This window comes from Macaca fascicularis, chromosome 1, assembly GCF_037993035.2.
Source record: "Macaca fascicularis isolate 582-1 chromosome 1, T2T-MFA8v1.1".
In the NCBI taxonomy this organism is placed as follows: Eukaryota; Metazoa; Chordata; class Mammalia; order Primates; family Cercopithecidae; genus Macaca; species Macaca fascicularis.
In genome coordinates, this window is record NC_088375.1 from 5784706 (window position 1) to 5805390 (window position 20685).

At 38.0% G+C, this 20685-nt stretch overlaps 1 protein-coding gene across 35 annotated transcripts in view; it reads right to left on the reverse strand.

Annotated features, from left to right (window-relative positions):
• Positions 1–20685, reverse strand: part of SDCCAG8 (SHH signaling and ciliogenesis regulator SDCCAG8) — a 250336-nt gene that overhangs the window by 67112 nt on the left and 162539 nt on the right. For 33 of the 35 annotated variants that reach the window (XR_012433004.1, XR_012433027.1, XR_012432919.1 and 30 more), the window contains one exon: positions 13423–13554. Coding sequence is in view for 23 of the 35 variants with exons in the window: in XM_074036211.1 (XP_073892312.1) it covers positions 13423–13554 (132 nt within the window). In the remaining 12 variants the exon portion in view is untranslated. Of the gene's footprint in view, positions 1–13422; positions 13555–20685 lie in introns of those variants that run through there. The other 2 variants (XR_012433052.1, XR_012433029.1) reach the window with 1 other exon arrangement.

Here is a 20685-nt window from a genome sequence, read left to right on the forward strand (position 1 = left end):
CTCTGCCTCATTTATTGTCCTTCTCCCTTTATGTTTTAAAGCAATAGTGAGTTCTTGAAGAGACCATGTTCTCCTTGACCCCCAAGATCTTCAAACATGTACACCTTTTTTCCTGTTAACAATTTTTCCATGTCATAGCTGGCACGGTGGCTCACACCTATAATCCCAGCACTTTGGGAGGTTGAGGCAGGCAGATCACAAGGTCAGGAGATTGAGACCATCCTGGCTAACATGATGAAACCCTGTCTCTACTAAAAAATACAAAAAAAACTAGCCAGGTGTGGTGGCAGGCACCTGTAGTCCCAGCTACTCGGGAGGCTGAGGCAGGAGAATGGCATGAACCCGGGAGGCGGAGCTTGCAGTGAGCCGAGATCGTGCCACTGCACTCCAGCCTGGGCAACAGAGCAAGACTCCGTTACGAAAAACAAACAAAAAAAAGAATTCTTCCATGTCATTTTAGGATTTCACGATAGATATTATTTCTCAAAAGAATTGTGCCCTGTACCTCTAAACCTGGGTGACATGCCAGTCTGATGGGCACACACAGCATCCTGGGTTTATTCTTACCATAGTCTATAACACCTATATGATTACTGTATTACCTCTTGCACTGGATTAGAAGCTTCTAACAGGTAAATATGTCTTTTTTCCTTTTGTACCTAGTGCTGAATGAATGTTAATAAATATAGGGATATATTAATAAGTTAGAAGGTGCAAAATAAAGCAAAAGCCAGGCAATCTAGTTTAGGTTTTCAAATTTAAAATTCAGTGTTTAAAATTATAGAGTCTAAGGCAAAGCAACAAACACAACTACAGAAATGAAAAATCCGATTTAACTTAAAAGTTCTAAGTTAAATTTTAAGTCTAAGAGTTAAGATAATGAAAATTCTAATCAGAAGTTCTAGATCTACCAAAAAGATAAACCAAAGAGAGAAAATCAGCTTTAGAGAGTGAATTGACTAAAAGAGGTTTACATTGGATATATGGAAGAAATTTTTCAGGGACTTTCAGCACTGAAATGCACCTTTTCTCCCCTCTAATATAAGAACAGAAATTTACCTATTCTGTCTTTTGGCAAAAGACCTTTCTAAAGATAGATGTTTAATAGTCATAGCCTCTTGTGGTTCTTTGTACAATGCTAACGTGTGTAGCAAGCATTATTAATTGAATATTTTTGTATTATCCAGAGTTAATTGTAGAAAAAGCAAAAATAACAAATATTATAAAAATATTAAAATTGGCAGGTTATAAATGGTTTGTCAGAATTTTTGCCTCCAAACAGGCATTAGTTATTTCCTAGTACTAACATAAAATTTTCCCTCCCAGAAGTAGAAGTTAAACTCTGCTAGCCTTTTATTTTTCTGTTCCTAAAGACTTAATGAAGTTACAATTGGGAATTTAAAAAGAGTGTTCCTCTCAGATAAATGTAGTTAACTGATCTTTGACAAACAGCAAAAGTAGTACAATAGAGCAAAGATAGAGTTTTTAACAAGCAGCTCTAAAACAACTAGATATCCATATGCAAAAAAAGAATGAATCTAGATACAGACTTTACACCCTTTACAAAACATAACTTGAAATGGATCACAGATTTAACTGTAAAACACAGAACTATAAAATTCATAGAAAATAACGTATCAGAAAATCTAGGTGACCACAGGTATGACAATAACTTTATAGCTACAACAACAAAGTATGATCCATGAAAAAAGTTGGGGCAAACCACCTGGGGCCCCTTCCATGCTGTGGAAGCTTTGTTCTTTTGTTCTTCACAATAAACCTTGCCACTGCTCAAAAAAAAAAATTGATAAACTGGATTTTATTAAAATTAAAAACTTCTGTTCTGCAAAACACAATATCAGGAGAAGGAGAAGACAAGCCACATGCTGGGAGCAAATATTTGCAAAGGACACAACTGATAAAAGGACTGTTATTTAAGTTATTAAAAGAACTCTAAAAACTCAACAGTAAGAAGATAAAACCTGATTGAAAAATGGTCAAAGACCTTAACAGAGCCCTCACCAAATAAGATATACAGACGGTAAATCAGCATAAAAAAAGATGCTCCACATCATATGTCATCAGGGAAATGCAAATTAAAACAACAAGATACCATTACACACCTATTAGAATAGCCAACGTCTAGAACACTGACACCACCAAATGCTGGTTGGGATGTGGAGCAACAGGAACTCTCATTCACTGCTGGTGGGAATGCAAAATGAAACAGCTACTTTGGAAAACAGTTTGGTGGTTTTTAACGAAACTAAACATATTCTTAACATACAGATCAGCAATCATACTCTTCGGGACTTCCCCTGAAAGTTGAAGACATCCACACTAAAACTTGCACATGGATGTTTATAAGCAGCTTTCGTTAAAATGACTAAAACTTGGAAGTGACCAAGATGTCTGTCAGTAGGTGAATAGATAAATAAATTGTGGTACATCCAGACACTGAAGTACTATTCAACACTAAGAAGAAATGAGCTATCAAACCATGAAAATACATGGAAGAAACTGAAATGCACATTACAAAGTGAAAGAACCCAATCTGAAAAAGCTACATACCATATGATTCCTACTATAGAGAATTCTGAAAAAGGCAAACTTAAGGACACAGTAAAAAGACCAGTGGTTGCCAGGGCATGGGGTCAGGGAGGGATGAATAGGCAGAGTACAGATGATTTGTAGGACAGTGAACATGCGCTGTATGATATCATATCATGATATATAGATGATATATCATATATCATGATATGTATGATATGATATCATACAGAGCATGTTCAATAATAGATATATATCATATGTTTGTCCAAAACCATAGAATGTACAAAACCAAGGCTGAACCCTAACATCAACTATGGCCTTTGGGTGATTATGATGTCCCAATGAAGGCTTATCAATTGTAAAAATTATACCACTCTGGTGGGGGATACTGATAATGGGGGAGGCTATGCATGTATGAGGTATATGGGAAATCTTTGTACCTTCCTTTCAATTTTGTTGTGAACCTAAAATTTGTGTAAAAAAAATTTTTGGAGTGTTTCTTATTCCTAACTATGCTGAAAATATGATTTTAAAAAAGCAGCCAGATAGATGTATCTCTCTTGAAATTTTATTTGGGGCTCAGACTGAAAACTTTCACCACCAAATAGAGGACACACAAACACACACACACACACACACACGACACACACATTCACATGTTCACAAACACTTAGAACATCATAGGCATATCCCAAGTTGTGGTCCAAAATGTCGTTCCATAAATCAGTTGTTGAAAATTCAAAAGGCATTTTGCTTTAGAAATAACATTATGTAAACATGGTATTTTGGTTCACAGACTAACTCACAAGAGTCAATTTAACCTATAATATAAATAAACAACCATTTAGAATCTAAGTCTCTGAAGTTCCTGACGCAATCCCAGAATCCAGAACAGAGCTCAGCATGTATTAACGGTCTAATAAATATGTTGAGTAAAGGATATGAATGAATAGCAATGTGAAACATTTGTTGAGCACTAACGTTGTGCCAGGAACTATTCTAAAGACCTTTTCAGGGATTATTTTAGGCAATTTTCACAACCCTACAAGGTAGTATTTTGGAGATCAAGAAAGTGAGGAAGATGAAGTTTAAGATTAAGGAATTAGCTCATGGAGCTACAAAGCAGCCTCAAAGAAGTAAACTGAGGAGAGTCCAGAGAATTCGGTTTTAGGATGCATGCTGTTAAGTATGATGCAGACTCTCTCTACTTTTGGCTTTAGGTCTTAAAAACAAAGGACTAGATCTTGAAGGTAGCTCAAAGAATGTAAGTTCCATAAGGACAAGGCTGTCTACATGTCCTCTGATGTATCCCAAGCACATCAGCAGTGTATAAACACTCAGTAAATATTTGATGAATACATCAAAGGGTGTTTTTTTCTTCTTCCCGGGCAGTGGGCCTATCCTAGGCAAAAGTGTAACTTATAGTTTCTTTGGCATTGTCCCAACTTTGTTTTGTTGCCTCCTTTTCCCATTTAATGTTCTCCCTGGTAATCAGTCCCAGCAGCTGCCTTGTCCCGGCTAAGGGAACTGCACAGCCCGCTTTAAATCACTCATTATCCATTCCCAGATCAAAATTCTAACTCCCACAGAGTGGCAAAGCTCCCAACTTATTGGGAGGGCAGAAGTCTGATCTGGCCTTCCCACTACAGTATACACAAACGTGTCTTCCAGTCCTCTCAGGGAGTTCTCAATGCATACAACTGGTTTATTATAAAGGGATGGCTTGAACCCCAATTGGCTTATAATTTTTGAATAATTTGAAAAAGGATAAACTTTCCTAAGTGATTTCCAGTATTCGCAGCTTCCTGCTTTCTTCTATGTGATCCTCTCAGATTGTCTGTAGTTAGACCCCTCAGGTGAGACAGCCTCCCTAATCCAAACATGTCAATGGTCCAGTGAAACAAACTCTAGGGATAACAGGAACATTTCAAAACAAACAAGATGTAATAAGATTCTTTTCTAGCAACATATACATCTCTTACCATTTCTTCATAAGAGTATAATTTTATATTATAAAATAATGGCATATAAATCTAATTTTGTTAATTTGCTCTTAATAGCAGTTATTTAAAAACAAAGATTTGCAAGCAGCAAATCAAAGGAGTGCCTCTCTACAGCAAATTGGTGAGGTGGTGGCAGGAGGCGGGGATCATATATCTGCTTTAGCAAAACAGATAATGGGTGATTCATTTCTGAATTACAAGTCATACGGGACTTAAAACGTAGTTATTGGGAAACCATTACACTGCTGATGCAAGTATGCAATACTGCACTGTAGGGGGTTAACAAAACAATCCAAAACAAACTAAATTATTGTGATGAAGCTAAAGTAAGCAAGAAGAGCAGCATTTGAAAATGAAGACGGCCCCGGAACAACGCTGATAACATAGTAATAGAATCCTTTCCGCAAATCATCACTAGTCAAACGAGCAGCGCTCAGGCTACGTCGCACAAGCTCTGCTGGGTGTGGAGGCGGCCAGTAGAATATTGCATTAGCATTCTCAGTAAGTTCTTTTGGCTTATAGAAACCAAATTTCAGTACTTTTAAATTTTTTACTTAATAGATTTTGAAACTGTCCGTAAGAACTGATAAAAACACCTATAACTCGGGGTGAGTCTTCTGCTCATCACTACCCAGGAGCTTGGGTCTACACCTTGATCACTTTTCTAAGCAAAGGATGAACAACTCAAGACATTTCCCCAGGAGCAGTGGAAGTTTTTGACCATACACCCAAATCTCCGTAACAGACCTTTAGGTTTATATAAAACAGAGAACAGGAGATTGAAACAGATACACACTTTCAGGGCAGCCAACTCCTGTCTAGCCTGCCAAGGGAGGCTGGTTCCTCAGGAGAGCCTTTCTCCTTGCATCTGCGTTTCTGGAGGCATGGCAGCAGCTGGGAGTGACCTCCCAGGAGAAGGCAGGTGCTGCCGTGGCTACTCTGCACTGCAGAATTGCAATACTTAGGCCAGCCCAAACAGAGAGGAAGTCTGCAGCCACGGGAGTGAGGCAGAGTGTATCTCTTTTTTTTGAGACAGAGTTGCACTCTGTTGCCCAGGCTGGAGTGCAGTGGTGCGATCTCAGCTCACTGCAACCTCCACCCTCCGAGTTCATGCAGTTCTCCGAGGCAGAGTGTATCTTTTACATCTTTGTGTCTCCAGACCTAGCACAGTGAATGGTAAAAAAACAGATGCCCAATAAACACGGAATAAACTAAGTCTGGCCTCAGGTTACCTTTCCAGCACCGTATCCATAAGCCTGCATTTATCAGCTCATACCATCTCTTCTGCTACAGCTGCTGCGATGGCAACGGGGCAGGTAACCCTTTGCCCAGTTCACTATCATTTTCTGCTCAGCGCTTGGTGTCCCAACCCACCTCTCTTCTCAGGAACCTTATACGCCGCACTTTGTCTACCTCAGCATCTCCAAATTTCTTTTGCCTCTCAAACCCCTTTCACAGAAACACATGCAATTTATTAAATCATCTCACTACTATATATAATACAGAGGAACTTTTTAAGTAAAAGCATTAAATTTAAAATAAGCATAAGTTTGAATTTTGTAAAATAAAATTTTAATTTTCCTGTGCAATAAATAAGCCACTATTTCATTTACATAAATTAAATCCATAGCGAATTAATTATGAAAGAAAAAGGCACCATTGGCTAATAACATGTCTTCACACCACAAGATACTCTAAAACATAGATTTGAAATTAAATCCATGTTATAAAATCAATAACAAAAACAATTTCATGATCTGTTTTGAAATGTTTGATTTTCGAATGTAAAATTCAACTGCTACTATTACAGCTTTCTTTTTAAATTTTTCCCATTTTTTTAAACTTTTAAGTTCAGGGGTATATCTGCAGTATGTTATAGAGGTAAATGTGCATCATGGGAGAGTGTGAAGAGATTCTAACTGTCACCCTAGTATGAAGCCGAGTACCCATTAGTTATTTGTCCTGATCCCCTCCCTTCTTCCACTCCTCCCTCCGGCAGGCCCCTGTATCTTCTGTTCCCTCTACGTGTCCATGTGTTCTCATCATTTAGCTCCCACTTACAATGAGAACACACAGTATCTGGTTTTCTGCTCCTGCACTAGTTTGAAGAATAATAGCCTCCAGTTCCATTCATGTTCCTGCAAAGGACTCTCTTTGTTTTTAAATTATGAAATTAAGATTAAGATTTCAGGCTTCTATTTTCAAGCACTTTTCTGAAAATAGTAAATAGTGTTAATTCCCTGAATTAAAATGTCTAATTACATACAAATCAATATTATATTTTGTATTTTTAACACTGGCTTTTGAAGAATCAGATTTCTGTCACAAACACAGAACTTACGGATTTGGTAAAGATCATCCTGAATCTAGTTTATAGAAGAATTACCTATTTTAAACTCATTACTAGATTGTTACAGTCAGAAGCTGTGTTTTTAGACAATGGTTTTTATGGATATAATTTAAACAAAAGTGGGGAAAACTCCTGTACAACTGTGTAATTGATGAAACACCTGGGATTACTGGGAGTTGGTGACAGTGAACACCCAGATGAGAGGACGCAGGTGCTCAGCAGGGCTCCACTGGCTCTGGGGCTTGTCCACTCTGAATACACTGGGGGATTTTCACACAGCTCTATCTTCTATGGAGAAATATGTGAATTGATACTTACTTTTAAATAACAGAAAAAAAAAAAAAAGGCACTGCTATCTTTAATGTGAATTCCCTGGACTGCCTTTGTGAACACTGGGGGTTCCAAACCACCAGTTGAAAATTTAACTTTCTTCATTTTTATAACTTGAATGATCTTTACAATCAAAATTTAATGCACTCACATCTACTCCAACTTAAAATAAAATGTTCCTTGCTCCAAAATGCCCCTCCCAATACATTCCCACCACTGGTGTCTCTTACTTCTCGCTTTCCCTTGCAGCCAAATTTCCTGAACAAGTGGTTTATGTTTGCTAACTTTTCAATCCACTGTCATCTTGTTTCTGCACCGACTCTTCAACTAAACCTGTTTTGGTTAAGGTCACCAGTGATGACCGCGCCATTTTCAGTCTTCCGTAATCACTGGGCACATCTGGTAGAGGACTTCCTCTTTCCCGAGGCATCTCCATCCTCCAGCATGCATCAGAACCTGCTCTTCAGTCTCCACTTATTTCTCAGGGTGCTTTCCGTCACTTCCTGTTGCCAACCTCTACGTTTCCTTTAAAAATGTTAGTGTTCTTTAGGAGTCAGTAAGCCCTCCTTTCTTCTTACTCTATTTTTTTACTCTAGGTGACTTCATTTACTCCCAAGGTTACAAATATCCTCTATAGGCCAGAGGAAATTTCTGTCTCCAGTCCAGACCTCTCTCCTGAGCTCAGATCCTTACATCCACTGCTATTCAACCTATCCATTTGAACAACGCATTTGCACATTAAATTCATGGCCAAAACATAACGCCTGATCTCATCCCAAACCCAGGCCATCTCAGCCACAAACCTGCTTCTTTAGAGTGGTCCCTAGTTCTCAGTAAGTAGCAGCACTAGGCACCCACTGCATGTCAGAAATATGGGTGTCATCCTTGACATGCTCCTCTTCTCCACCCAGCACTGCCAGTCAAGTAACTCCTGCTGGTTCTACTTCCTATACATTTCACCAATGTTTATTTCTGTCACCAATATTAGCACTCCAGTCCAAGCATCATCATTGCTGCCTAATTGGGAGCAATCATCCAAAAGCTCCCTAATTATTTTTTGTTTGTTTGTTTAGACAAAGTCTTGCTCTATCACCCAGGTTGGAGTGCAATGACACCATCTTGGCTCAGTGCAACCTCTGCCTCCAGGGTTCAAGAGATTCTCCTGCCTCAGCCTCCCAAGTAGCTGAGATTACAGGCACTCACCACCATGCACAGCTACTTTTTGTATTTTTTTTTTTTTTTTTTTTGAGATGGTGTCTCGCTCTGTCGCCCAGGCTGGAGTGCAGTGACGCAATCTCGGCTCACTGCAAGCTCTGCCTCCTAGGTTCATGCCATTCTCCTGCCTCAGCCTCCCGAGTAGCTGGGACTACAGGCGCCCGCCACCTTGCCCGGCTAGTTTTTTGTATTTTTTAGTAGAGACGGGGATTCACCGTGTTAGCCAGGATGGTCTCGATCTCCTGACCTGGTGATCCGCCCGTCTCGGCCTCCCAAAGTGCTGAGATTACAGGCTTGAGCCACTGCACCCGGCCTACTTTTTGTATTTTTAGTAGAGACGGGGGTTTCACCATGTTGGCCAGGCTGGTCTCAAACTCCTGACCTCGTGATCCACCCACCTTGGCCTCATTTTCTTCCCATTAGTAACAAGACAAAATAAAAGGTCCATGATAAAAACATAAAGACTGGCTGGGCACCGTGGCTCACGCCTGTACTCCCAGCACTTTGAGAGGCCAAGGTGGGCGGATCACGAGGTCAGGAGATCCAGACCATCCTGGTCAACATGGTGAAACCTCGTCTCTACTAAAAATACAAAAAATTAGCCAGGCGTGATGGCGGGCGCCTGTAGTCCCAGCTACTCGGGAGGCTGAGGCAGGAGAATGGCGTGAACCCGGGAGGCGGAGCTTGCAGTGAGCCGAGATCTTGCCACTGCACTCCAGTCTGGGTGACAGAGCAAGACTCCGTCTCAAAAAAAAAAAAAATAGTAATAATAATAAAAATAAAACATAAATAAAAAAATAAAGACCCTGCCTTTAGGTCCAGCCCTTGCCTACCTCTCTAACCTCATTGTATGCCACACTTTCTTTTTCCCTTTATGTTAGACACACAGTTCTTGGTGTTCTTCAAGTACTATGCTTTCTTATCTTAGAAACTTCCATTTTATAGATTTTCCTTCTCTAGAACAGGAGTCAGTAAAATTTTTTAGGAGACAGCAAGATAGTTTGCCAATTCCTGATCTAAAAGGCTAATCATCTAACCCCACTGCTTACCGATTGAAATGTCATGTTCCATTGAAGCTTTTCTTAATCAACGTTAAGTGCCCTGCTAGGGACAGTGGCTCACACCTGTAATCCCAGAGATTTGGAAGGCTGAGGTGGGAGAATGCTTTGAGGTGAGGAGTTCAAGATCAGACTGGACAACATAGCAAGACCTAGTATCTACAAAAAGTTTTAAAAATTAGGCCAGGCATAGTGGTTCATGCCTGTAATCCCAGAGGAGGCCGAGGTAAGGGTATCACCTGACGTCAGGAGTTCGAGATGAGCCTGGCCAGCATGGTGAAACCCTGTCTCTACTAAAAAATACAAAAACTAGTTGGGCGTGGTGGCGGGCACCTGTAATCCCAGCTACTCTGGAGGCTGAGGCGGGAGACTCGCTTGAACCTCAGAGGCGGAGGTAGCAGTGAGCTGAGATCGTGCCACTGCACTCCAGCCTGGATGACACAGTGAGACTCTGTCTCAAAAACAAAAACAAAAAAAGGGCCAGGCGCAGTGGCTCATGCCTGTAATCCCAGCACTGTGGGAGGCCGAGGTAGGTGGATCATAAGGTCAAGAGATCGAGACCATCCTGGCCAACATGGTGAAACCCTGTCTCTACTAAAAATACAAAAATTAGCTGGGCATGGTGGCACGTGCCTGTAGTCCCAGCTACTTGAGAGGCTGAGGCAGGAGAATCGCTTGAACCCAGGAGATGGAGGTTGCAGTGAGCCGAAAGATTGTGCCACTGCACTCCAGCCTGGGTGACAGAGTAAGATTCTGTCTCAAAAAAAAAAAAAAAATTAGCAGGGCATGGTGGTATGTACCTGTAGCCCTACCTACTTGGGAGGTTGAGGAGGGAGGATCACTTGAGCCCAGGAGTTCAAGGTTACACTTCAGCCTGGGCAACAGAGTGAGATATTCTCTTACAAATAATTTTTTAAAAAACAAGTCCCGTTATTAAATGTACTTGTACCACCAAATGTATTTCTCTTTCATAGAACTGGTCATGATTGCACAGTTGGCCCTTGAGCAACATGGGGGTTAGGAGCGTCAACGCCCTGTACAGTCAAAAATCCATGCATAACTTTGACTCCTCTCAAATTCAACTACCAACAACCTACTGTTGACCAGAAGCTTTACTGATAACATAAACGGTTGATTAACACATATTTGTATATGTATTATATACTATATTCTTACAATAAAGTAAGCTAGAGAAAATATTAAGAAAATCATAAGAGAAAATACCTTTACAGTACTGCACTGTTATATATTGATGCGATAAGTTTATACTGTCTGTTTACAAGATGAATCATCTGAAATGACGGCAGCTGCAGCTGCAAACTTCAATCTAAGCTACACATCAAGCACTGCAACTTTTGCTTGTAATGTCATGACTTTTCTCTGCTTCTTGAAAGTACTTCCAACATCAGTAGCCGCATTTCGTATGGGTCCCACAGTGTTATTCAAGGTTTATGGTATTGCAGTAAACATGATGAAAAATGCACAAGAACTGCAATAGATCACTTGTTATTGCAATAAGCAATTTAGTGGAGAGAGAAACTGTTCACATGCAGATGATTTAGTACACACAGGGTTTTCAGTGGATACTACAATACTTGAGCTCCTCGCAATAGCAACAGGAGGTGGTTACAAAATTATCACAGTAGTACAGTGTGTACTACAGTTAATTTCATGCAGTTATGATTTAATACCGCATCTTTACATTTTACATTTCTCTCAATTGCAAATGGTACCATGTATGATCTGTGTTTGTGTGTGTAAGTTTTGATAAATTTTAACTTTTTATAATAGAGTTGCATATATTTTATGGTAGTAAATGATAAAGACCAGTATCTACAGATATTTTATGTATTCATGACATACCTAAATTTAAAACTTCTTTTCATTATTTCTAGGCTACACGGTTTATCTGCAGGTTTTTTCAAATTGTTGCAAATCTCCAAAAAATTTTCCAATAAATTTATTGAAAAGAATCTGTGTGTAAGTGGGCCCAGACAGTTCACATCTGTGTTGTTTAAGGGTCAACTATAATTAATTAGACAGTTGTGAAATTCTTTTGCTAACATCCATCTTCTCTATAAGGATGTAAGCTCCATTACAGTGGGAACTATATCTACTTTGCTATTTTATTCCAGCATGTGGTAGAAAATGTGACACATAGTAGCAATCACTCACTCAATCAATCAATCAATGTTGAATGAATGAATCATAATTTGCTACCTGACCTTCATTCGGCACGTTTGTCTTTCTTAGGCTTAGTTCTCCATCTGGAAATGGAGATGATAAATACAGCTACTTTCAAGGCTGCTTCAAGGTACATAAGGTAACAAGTGTGAGAGCATTCTGAGAACTCTAAAGCAATACACAAATGTAAGAAAATAAATGGAAAGCTGCCCCAGGTGCACAGGACTGGGGCAAAGGCTGGCCCAATGGCCAAATTCGCTGGCTCATTTCGTTGGTCCTCTAGCTAATAATGGTCTTTACTTTTTCAAAGGGTTGTAAAAAACACAAAACAAGGAAGACTATGCCACAGAGACCATGTGTGGCCTGCAAAGTCCAAAATATTTACTCTCTGGCCCTTTACAGAAAACGTTTGCAGACCCCTGGCCTACAGAAGTGCCTGGGCTTAAGTAAATATTTTAATAGTGAATGAATAATTATTACTTTGCAAATATATGCATATTTTGGTATTTTGATGACTGACAAGCAGTGCCATTATCTGACTGCCTGTCTTCCATTCAATAAAGCAAGTAATCAACATAAAAATACCTCCCCCCTCCCCAGGCTAATATGTTACTTTACATTTAAAAAATACAAGGAGTCTATAAATATTTTCATTTCCTTCAATTATATCAAGAACTGTTTTTGAAACAGAGAAGGCAGGGATGACTGTGAACTGGTGTGGGGATACAGAGCTGGAGGCCACGCGAACTGTGTCCCCTGGAAGGGTGACTGCTATCATTGAGCATGCGGTTGTCACGTGGAAGTCCAAGTCCACAGAAACCTACTCACTGTCTGCTGTGAAATACTGAGATTATTTTCTCCCCAGGGAATCCATTATCACACAGAAATGAGAAATGGCACATGGATAAAAAATAATAAGAGGCTGTGCTTATTGCCAAAAAAAAAAAAAAAAAAAAATCCCCAATACTGCACAAAAAGGAAAGGATTTGGAGTCAAAAGATCAAGATTCAAGTCTGAACTCTACCACTTATTCCATCTGTCACTTTGAGCAAACCTATTAGCCTCTCTGAGCTGAATTTCTTCATCAAGAAAAAGAGAATAATCATTGATGACATTTAGTGGGTGGCCTGTATGAGCCATGTGCTTTACGATATTATATTCGATCTTTCTATCAAAATGCAAAGTAGATATGATTAGTGCCAATATATAGGTGAAGAAACAGTCACTCAGAGAACTTAAGTGACTTGCTCAAAGTAACGCCACTAGAAAGAAGCAAAGGTTTTGTTTGTAGCCAAGTTCTGACTCTAGCAATGCTATTAGTGCAACCTCTGATAAGATGTTTAACCTCTTTAGACCTACTATGTGCTTAACCTTACAAAAAGCATATAAAACCTAATTTCTAGGAAAGATGATTTGAAATTCCTCCATATTGCAATATTACTAACTTACGTCTTAAAGGAAAATGGCTTTCCTCCATTCTTCCATGTTAAATCTAACTCTATGTCTTCAGAGACCGACAAAAAGAGGATGTACTCCCCTCTTTCTATGTGATAAGAACAATGTAAATTAAGGAAGCAGAAACACGTAAAATAAAAGTATCACATTTTGGGCATGTCCGGAGCGGCATCATGATGACGAATCCTACTTATTCTGCAGCAGCCCCCCTTCTGCGTGTAAACCAAACACACGCAATACGCGACACGTGAGTTGATCGTGAAGCCTTGATTACCTTTGCTTCATTATCTCATGTACTCTCCCATGCTGGACACACTGTTCCTCCAATTCTTCATTTCTTCTCTGTAACTTTCCCAATTTATCATAGGTATACCTTTTTTCTTGACTGAGTTGAGCAATTTCAGATCTAGAGAGGTGAAAACACAAAAATAATAGATGTTAAAGGTTCTTATTACTAGGGCATATTGTTATTATATAACCTTAACATTATCTTAAACTCCATACTTAAACATAATAGTGTAATGAAAACTACATCCTTTGCAAAAGAAAATATTTCAGAAATGGCAAGATACATTGTAGAGACTCACGTGTTAGACAGAAAAAGGAATAACAACTTATTCTAATAGAAATGGCTTCCCTAAGGAACAAGACAAAAATGATAATGATCAAATCTCTTTCTTAAAAGACTATCATTTATTTAACAAATACTTACTGAGTGCTTGTTATAGGCCAAACACTATGCTGTCAAAGAAGAAACCCTAGGCCTAATTTCTATCACAGAGTTTCTTTTAATTAGCATAACCAGCTGAATGGCACACGGTTAAAATAAAAATAGTTCTTTAATGGTTAATTTTATGTGTCAACTTAGTTGGGCCATGGTGCCCAGACATTTGACATTATTCTGGACATTTCTGTGAGGGTGTTTTTTAGATGATATTAACATTTAAATTAGTAGACTTTGAGAAAAGCGGATTGCCCTCCACCTCGGCGGGCTTCCTCCAATCCACTGAAGGTCTTAATAGAAAAAAGATTGACCTCTCCTGAGCAAAATGGCAATATCCTGTTGTTCGTGTCTTAAATGACAATCCAAGTCTCAAAATTTGAAGATCAGAAAGATGTTTATCCAAGAAAAATTATATTCCTTTCCTTGTATTAAGTAAACTCTAAATTTCTGCCTACTGCCACCATCTCCTCACGCCCTAATGCCTAATCAGTTAGAATGGAGAGTTTAAAACTCTTGTATATTATGAGTCGTTTTCAGGTTAATAATTGGTTTGTTTCCTGAAGACTCCTGACATAAAATTAATTCCCTTCAAAGAAAGGATTCTTCCAGTAGGCAAGATAGCCTTTTCTTCCTGGTCAGGAAAGGATTTGGATTTGCTAAGGGAAATTTTACTTTACAAATTGTTAATCCCAAGGACCAGGCTGCTCACGTGTATGGGGCAAAAACTCTTGCTTTTAGTTCACCTCATTCTTCATTTTGTTTTCATCTTGGTTCAAATGTCATCCCACGGGAAGCTTGCCCTGATTAATACCTTGCAGTTCTCAATATGTCAGCACGTTTTTTGAAGCTACCTCTAGCCTTTATGCATACATTAGCTTATAATTTATTCTTTTAAATTGTGCTCTGTGCCTTGTCTTTCCTACCAGATTCTGTATGAGAGCATGGATTATCTCATTTTCAAGTTCAGATCAAGTGTTCAATCTACATTTGCTTCTCCTAATAAGAATCTACCCATATTTGAAATAGTCCAAAAGGAGTTAATAATGGCTTATGTTTCTCCTTTCAGAATCACATACAATACAAAAGAATTTAGAGGCAGTTATAATAAATTTTTGATCTGGTATCCCTTCCAAGATTAGTATCTCCTATCATACCATGCACTAAAATAAATTCCAAAAGAAGAAAAAAAAATCCTTAAACCAGATTAGAAAAAAATGCAGAACATTGATCTTTTCTCAGGCACTTTCCAAGCAAAAGGCACTTTTAAAAAGAAAAATCACAAAGAAAAAAATAGATTTTACAATACAAAAATACAAAACTTTTACACATAAAAAAATCATATATTTAAAATATATCCTAGGTTTGTGTGAGAGTATTCATTGTAGCACTGCTTCTAGAAACAACCTTTCTTTGCAACCCATAATCTGGAAACTTAACCAAGAAATCTATCCACAGGAGCCTGGTTATGTTACTTATTAATCTGATAATGCGGCTATTTATAAGTGATATTTATTGATCTAAAACTGTGACATATTTGTTAAAAAGAGAAAACATTAAAAGTCAGCATGTATGATGTGATTTCATTTTATAATTTAGAAAAATATTTTGACATGTATACCAACTATTAATACTGATTATTTCTGGATGGTAGGATCAGGAATGTTTTCTCTGTTCTTTTTTCATCTTTCTAAATTTGTAAAATAGTTATGTATTTTATTTTTTAAAAATTCTGATTTTGAAACAAAATCATAATAAAACAAAATGTAGATGTCACTGGTGGGGGAGGTTGTGTGTGGAAGGAACAGGGAATATATGGGAATTCTGTACTTTCTGTCCAGTTGTGCTATGAAAATAAAACTGCTCTAAAAAATAAAGCTTATTAATTAAAAACAATGTAAACAACAGGAAATTATTTACAAAATAAGACAAACATTAAAAGCATCATTTAATGAAACACTAACTGCACTCTCCATCAAAATTCCAATGAAAAGTATAAGAAATATTTAAAATATCTACAGAAGAAACATAAATGATCAATACTATTTATAACATATTCAATTTCACTATTATTCAAAATATAGCACAACAAAACCAGATACTACCACCAAATATTTACTGCATGCCACTGTATAACAAATAGTGAAATCCATCCTTTACATTCATGATCTCAATTAATCCTATAAGATACTTGTAAGGGTTTATTTTCTTTTCTCTGTGAGGTTAAATATGAAGTTTAATGACTTGCCTAAGGTCATCCAAGTAGGCAAGCCCAAATACAAATACTACTCAGTCCACCTCTAAAGGGGTCGTTCCACCCACTGCGCAATATTGCTTCTCATCCTTTTTTTAAAAATCTCACTTCTTTGTAATGTTATTTACTAATATGGCTACATATACAGTGATTAGAAGTTAGTGTAGTACTTAAGCAAGGTAAAACACATTAATACCCTTAAAAGGATTCATAGTCTTGGACTAGCAATTAAGGAAACAATCAAAAATTTAGACTTAGGTACAAAGTTTTTGTTGTATTATTAGTCATAATGATTAAAAATTAGAAGCATCTTAAGAGCCTAATAATTCTTATCCATGCAAATCATTTAATAAAGTTCTGTTTTCAGAGTATTTACTGATATAGAAAAATGTTCATTAGATATCAAATGAAAAAGCAGATGCAAAACTGTATACACAGTGTAATCTCAATTACAATATAAATGTACACATACATACACATGAAAAATGACTGAAGGGAAATATGTCAGAGGTAAGAATAGTTATCTCTAGATGGTAGTGGCAGGAAATTTTCCTTAATTCTTCTTTGTATTTTCCAAATTCCCTGCATTGAGGATGTCTTACATAACCACAAAAATACAAATGTTATTTATAAAGAACATATCACTATCAAGTGTGTTATTGCAACCATCTTTTTTTCTGCTTCGCATATTTTTGTTTTTTTCTTTATTTATAATTGTAATTTGCCTACCAACTTCCATTTCTCAATAAAAATTTGACATATATGCCTGCACGCCATCCTTTTTCTGTCTGGAGTTCACGATATATTCCTAGAACAGTAGTCTGCAAAGCTCAAAGAGTAAACTTAACAAGTTTTCTGTTAGTTTGGAGATACATTTCTGGCACGATTATCCTGTGTCATATAAAAGGATAATTGACTCTAATTCATTTTCACAGAAAATTTAGGCAATTTCTGGCTTTGCAGAAGCATGAACTTTCCCCTGTATTTTTATATACCAGTTATATTGTATAATTGCATTTGCATGAAATATATTTTACTACTACAATTCAGATTAAAATGATAATTGCTTTCAAAGGGAAATATAATATCTGAATTTTTTATTCTTTTAGGTTCTAGTTTGACTTTTGGTAACAATTAGCAGAGGCCAATATCAGTCTCCTCTTGTAGAAAATATAATTTTTATAGTATCCCAACCTAACGTCATGTAAACATGCAAAGGAAAAAAACAGTTCAACCGGGTGTGTGTTCTTCACCTCAATTAAACTCACACAGTTGGATACCTACTGTTGCCAAAACAGTAATATAATTTATACATTATAGTCCACACAGTAAAACTACACTAAAAGTCATTTAACAATATTTATAACACCATAAAGTATAGTGTTAAAATATATGAACTGCAATATGTACCAAAATTATAAAATTTGTTTCTCATCATCAGTGATTAAAACCAGGATCATTGCTCTAGCCTCAATACTCACAACCCTGGTGACAGATTAGAATTCAAATCTTAATGATCAATTTACAATTAACAAGATAGAAGTGAAACAAATTAAACCAACCATTATATATAACGAGACCCCATGGACTCCCATTGTTCCTCTTAATTACAAAACGCAAATCACAAATACACAATGGGCAGTGTTAGACATCAGTCCACAAGCCTCACAACCCAGAAAGTGGCAATGACAGAAAAGAAAGCAGCAAATCCACATAGACCCTGGTTCTACGCTCTATCCGGTTCTTTTCAATGTGCAAGTGGTGGAAGCTAAAACCTAGCACACACTTCTCTCCACTCTGTGGCTGGCAGAGGCTCACTCCTTGCCAGCACCCAATCCTTCCAAGCTCTCCCAGGCCAGGTGTTAGATAGCACTGCAAACCGCACTGCAACGTTTCACTGCTGATTCATCTAAGTGCGTGGGGAGAGAGAACGCTTCCTTCACTTTGATAAAGAAAAATCACAGTTGTACCAAAGCTATTTAAATAGCTCCGTGTACCTCCCTCAAAAAACAACCCCATAACTGTAATAAGCTCTCAGAGTACTGGGGAATACAGAAGGAAGGAGAGCGAAAGTTTATGTGAGCCTCGACTAAAATCAGCCAGAATGTCTGCCTGGTGCCAATTAAAAGCAAAATGGAATTAATTCTCTTGCCTGATGGTCAAAAACAAGCTATATAAAATGCACAGAATCGGCAGTTCACTTTAAGTTTAAAATGGGACGTGCCATTTACAAATGCCAGGGTTACAGACACCACTACGTGCAGTGTGGAGTACACTCAGGGCGCAAACTACTGTGCTAATCACTATGGAGGCTTCCAGAAAACAGAAGCAGTCATCACTGCCACAATGCGACTTACGGTCTACTTGGGGAGAAAACACATGCAACAGACCCACACAAGCAGGTACCATTTCAAAACGTTTTCACAGAGCAACGGAGCAGCCTAGCATGAGGCTGGGGCAGAGCAAGGGCGTACGTGCCCACCGAGCCCGCGCGGCCAGCTTTCCCGTCATTCCGCGTGGGCTCCAGTCAAATGACTAGACCTGTTTTAAATGGTACGAATCCGCTTGTTTAGTTGGTATTTTGAATAACATAAGACTCTTAGAGTAATGTTGCTAGTAACAGAAGAGGGAAAAATATGTCTTAATTATTGTTCAATACAAAATAAATACACTTACTTTCAAGAAAAATTTTACTGCAATACTCTGAGGAAAAGCTGGACCAAAATTACCATACAGATTGGATAAATATAAAGTTGGAGACTGAGTTTCCACAATGACAAAACTTTGGAAACTCCAGGATTTTCCTTACCTCAAAGCACAGGGAAAATTATTTAGCCCAATAGTTTGGCATGGGGTATGCAGAGGCACACTCCTGGAGGGCTTCTTCAGGGTTTACTACATTAATAACTTGTATTTTAAAAGAAGCAGTTTGAGCCCTTCAAGTTTTGTAGGTGGTTTCAAAGCAGAAGGTAACATCAACATGGAATGTTAAATTTAACATGAATGAGTTATTGAAAATGTCAGAGTAGGAAGCCAGGGAGAAATGAAACCGGAACTAAAAGAAATTAAGAACAAACAACCCTAAAATCACAATTTGTCCTATTCACTACTCTCTTGTGAGGTGCACAAAATGCACTTTTCGTAAGTTTTAGGGGCGCTTAAGAGTTTTAAAACTAGGAAGTAACAATTTATCAAGTGTTTACTACTTGCCAGGCCTTGGTTGAGACAAATTGTAAAGTTAGAGTAGGTGCCTGTTTTAATTCATTAGAGTTACAAAATACAACTAGATCCACATTTTCCTGATCTGACTGTTTTAAAAAGGCTTTCACTGTGGCATAGACTTCTGTCCATCAGCAAATGACAGTCAGACTTTCCCCGGCAAAGACAACAGCTATGTCAAGTGATACCCAAATTCCAGTCAAGACCCTTAAAAATGCTATTGTGAAAACAACAGCAGCTAGTGTGTATTACAATGTGTCGGGCATTGTGCTAGGCACTTGATAACGTGTATGTACGTGTATCTACATATATAATTCCAATTCCCATAACAGTCCTGCAGCGTGGCTTTGGAAATGTTTTTACAGAAGGAGAAGCTGGGGTTTGGGGAGATGAGGCCATGCACCCAAGGTTACAAAGCTCCAAGTGGGAGAGTGAGATTCAAATCTAGTTCCTCTGAATTGCCACGTGTTCTTTACTGCACACTGCCAGTCATCCACAATGGAACAGACTGGCATCAAAAGTCAGATCAGGAGGTGCGAATAGCACCACACCTATTTGTTTCATTCATTCATCATTTATTCATTAAGTGCCACCTATGTGTCAGATATAAAAGAATACATCCAATTTACAAAGCAGTGTTCAGGAGCTGGAGGAATGAGAAGCAGGAGAAGCAGCAGAGGTGCTGAGTTAGACAAGTACAGGCCAAGACGACAGATCTAGAGGAGGAAAAAGAGGGCCTAGGGGCAAAGAGTAAGTTAACTGTTACATGCTAAGGACGCTTACTTCTCTACGGAAATTTAAAGGTTAATTTTTCCTTCCCAAACTTTCTCATCATAACTACTATGACTTGAATTTTCTTTAGCAATAAATGTAAAATACTATAATTACTGTAAGAAAGAACATATACTTTGGAACCAGAAATATCTAGGTTAGAACCCTAGCTCTCCCACTCACCAGTTATTTAAACAGTTTTGGTTTCCTTATCTGGAAGATAATAATTTCTGTCTCAAGTTGTGGTGAGAATTAAATAATACATACCAAGCACCTTTTTGTCTCTTTTATATAATAAATTTCCCTAATTACGTTTCCTTGGAGAGCAAGATCAGTCATCATTCACAAACCAATTTTAGACCTAACACATTTATATAAAACCCAGATTAGTATCATTTTATCCCTAAATGATATAATCTGGTTTGTTTGCTTCTAACAAATTACTTTTGGACCTATGTGGTGCAAATCAAGTATTTCTGGTTAAGAATAGCTACTGTAGATATTTTATGGGTCTCTTTCATGACCAAATCATTTAGTTTTCATGGTCAAATCTCCTTGAAATATCTGGTATT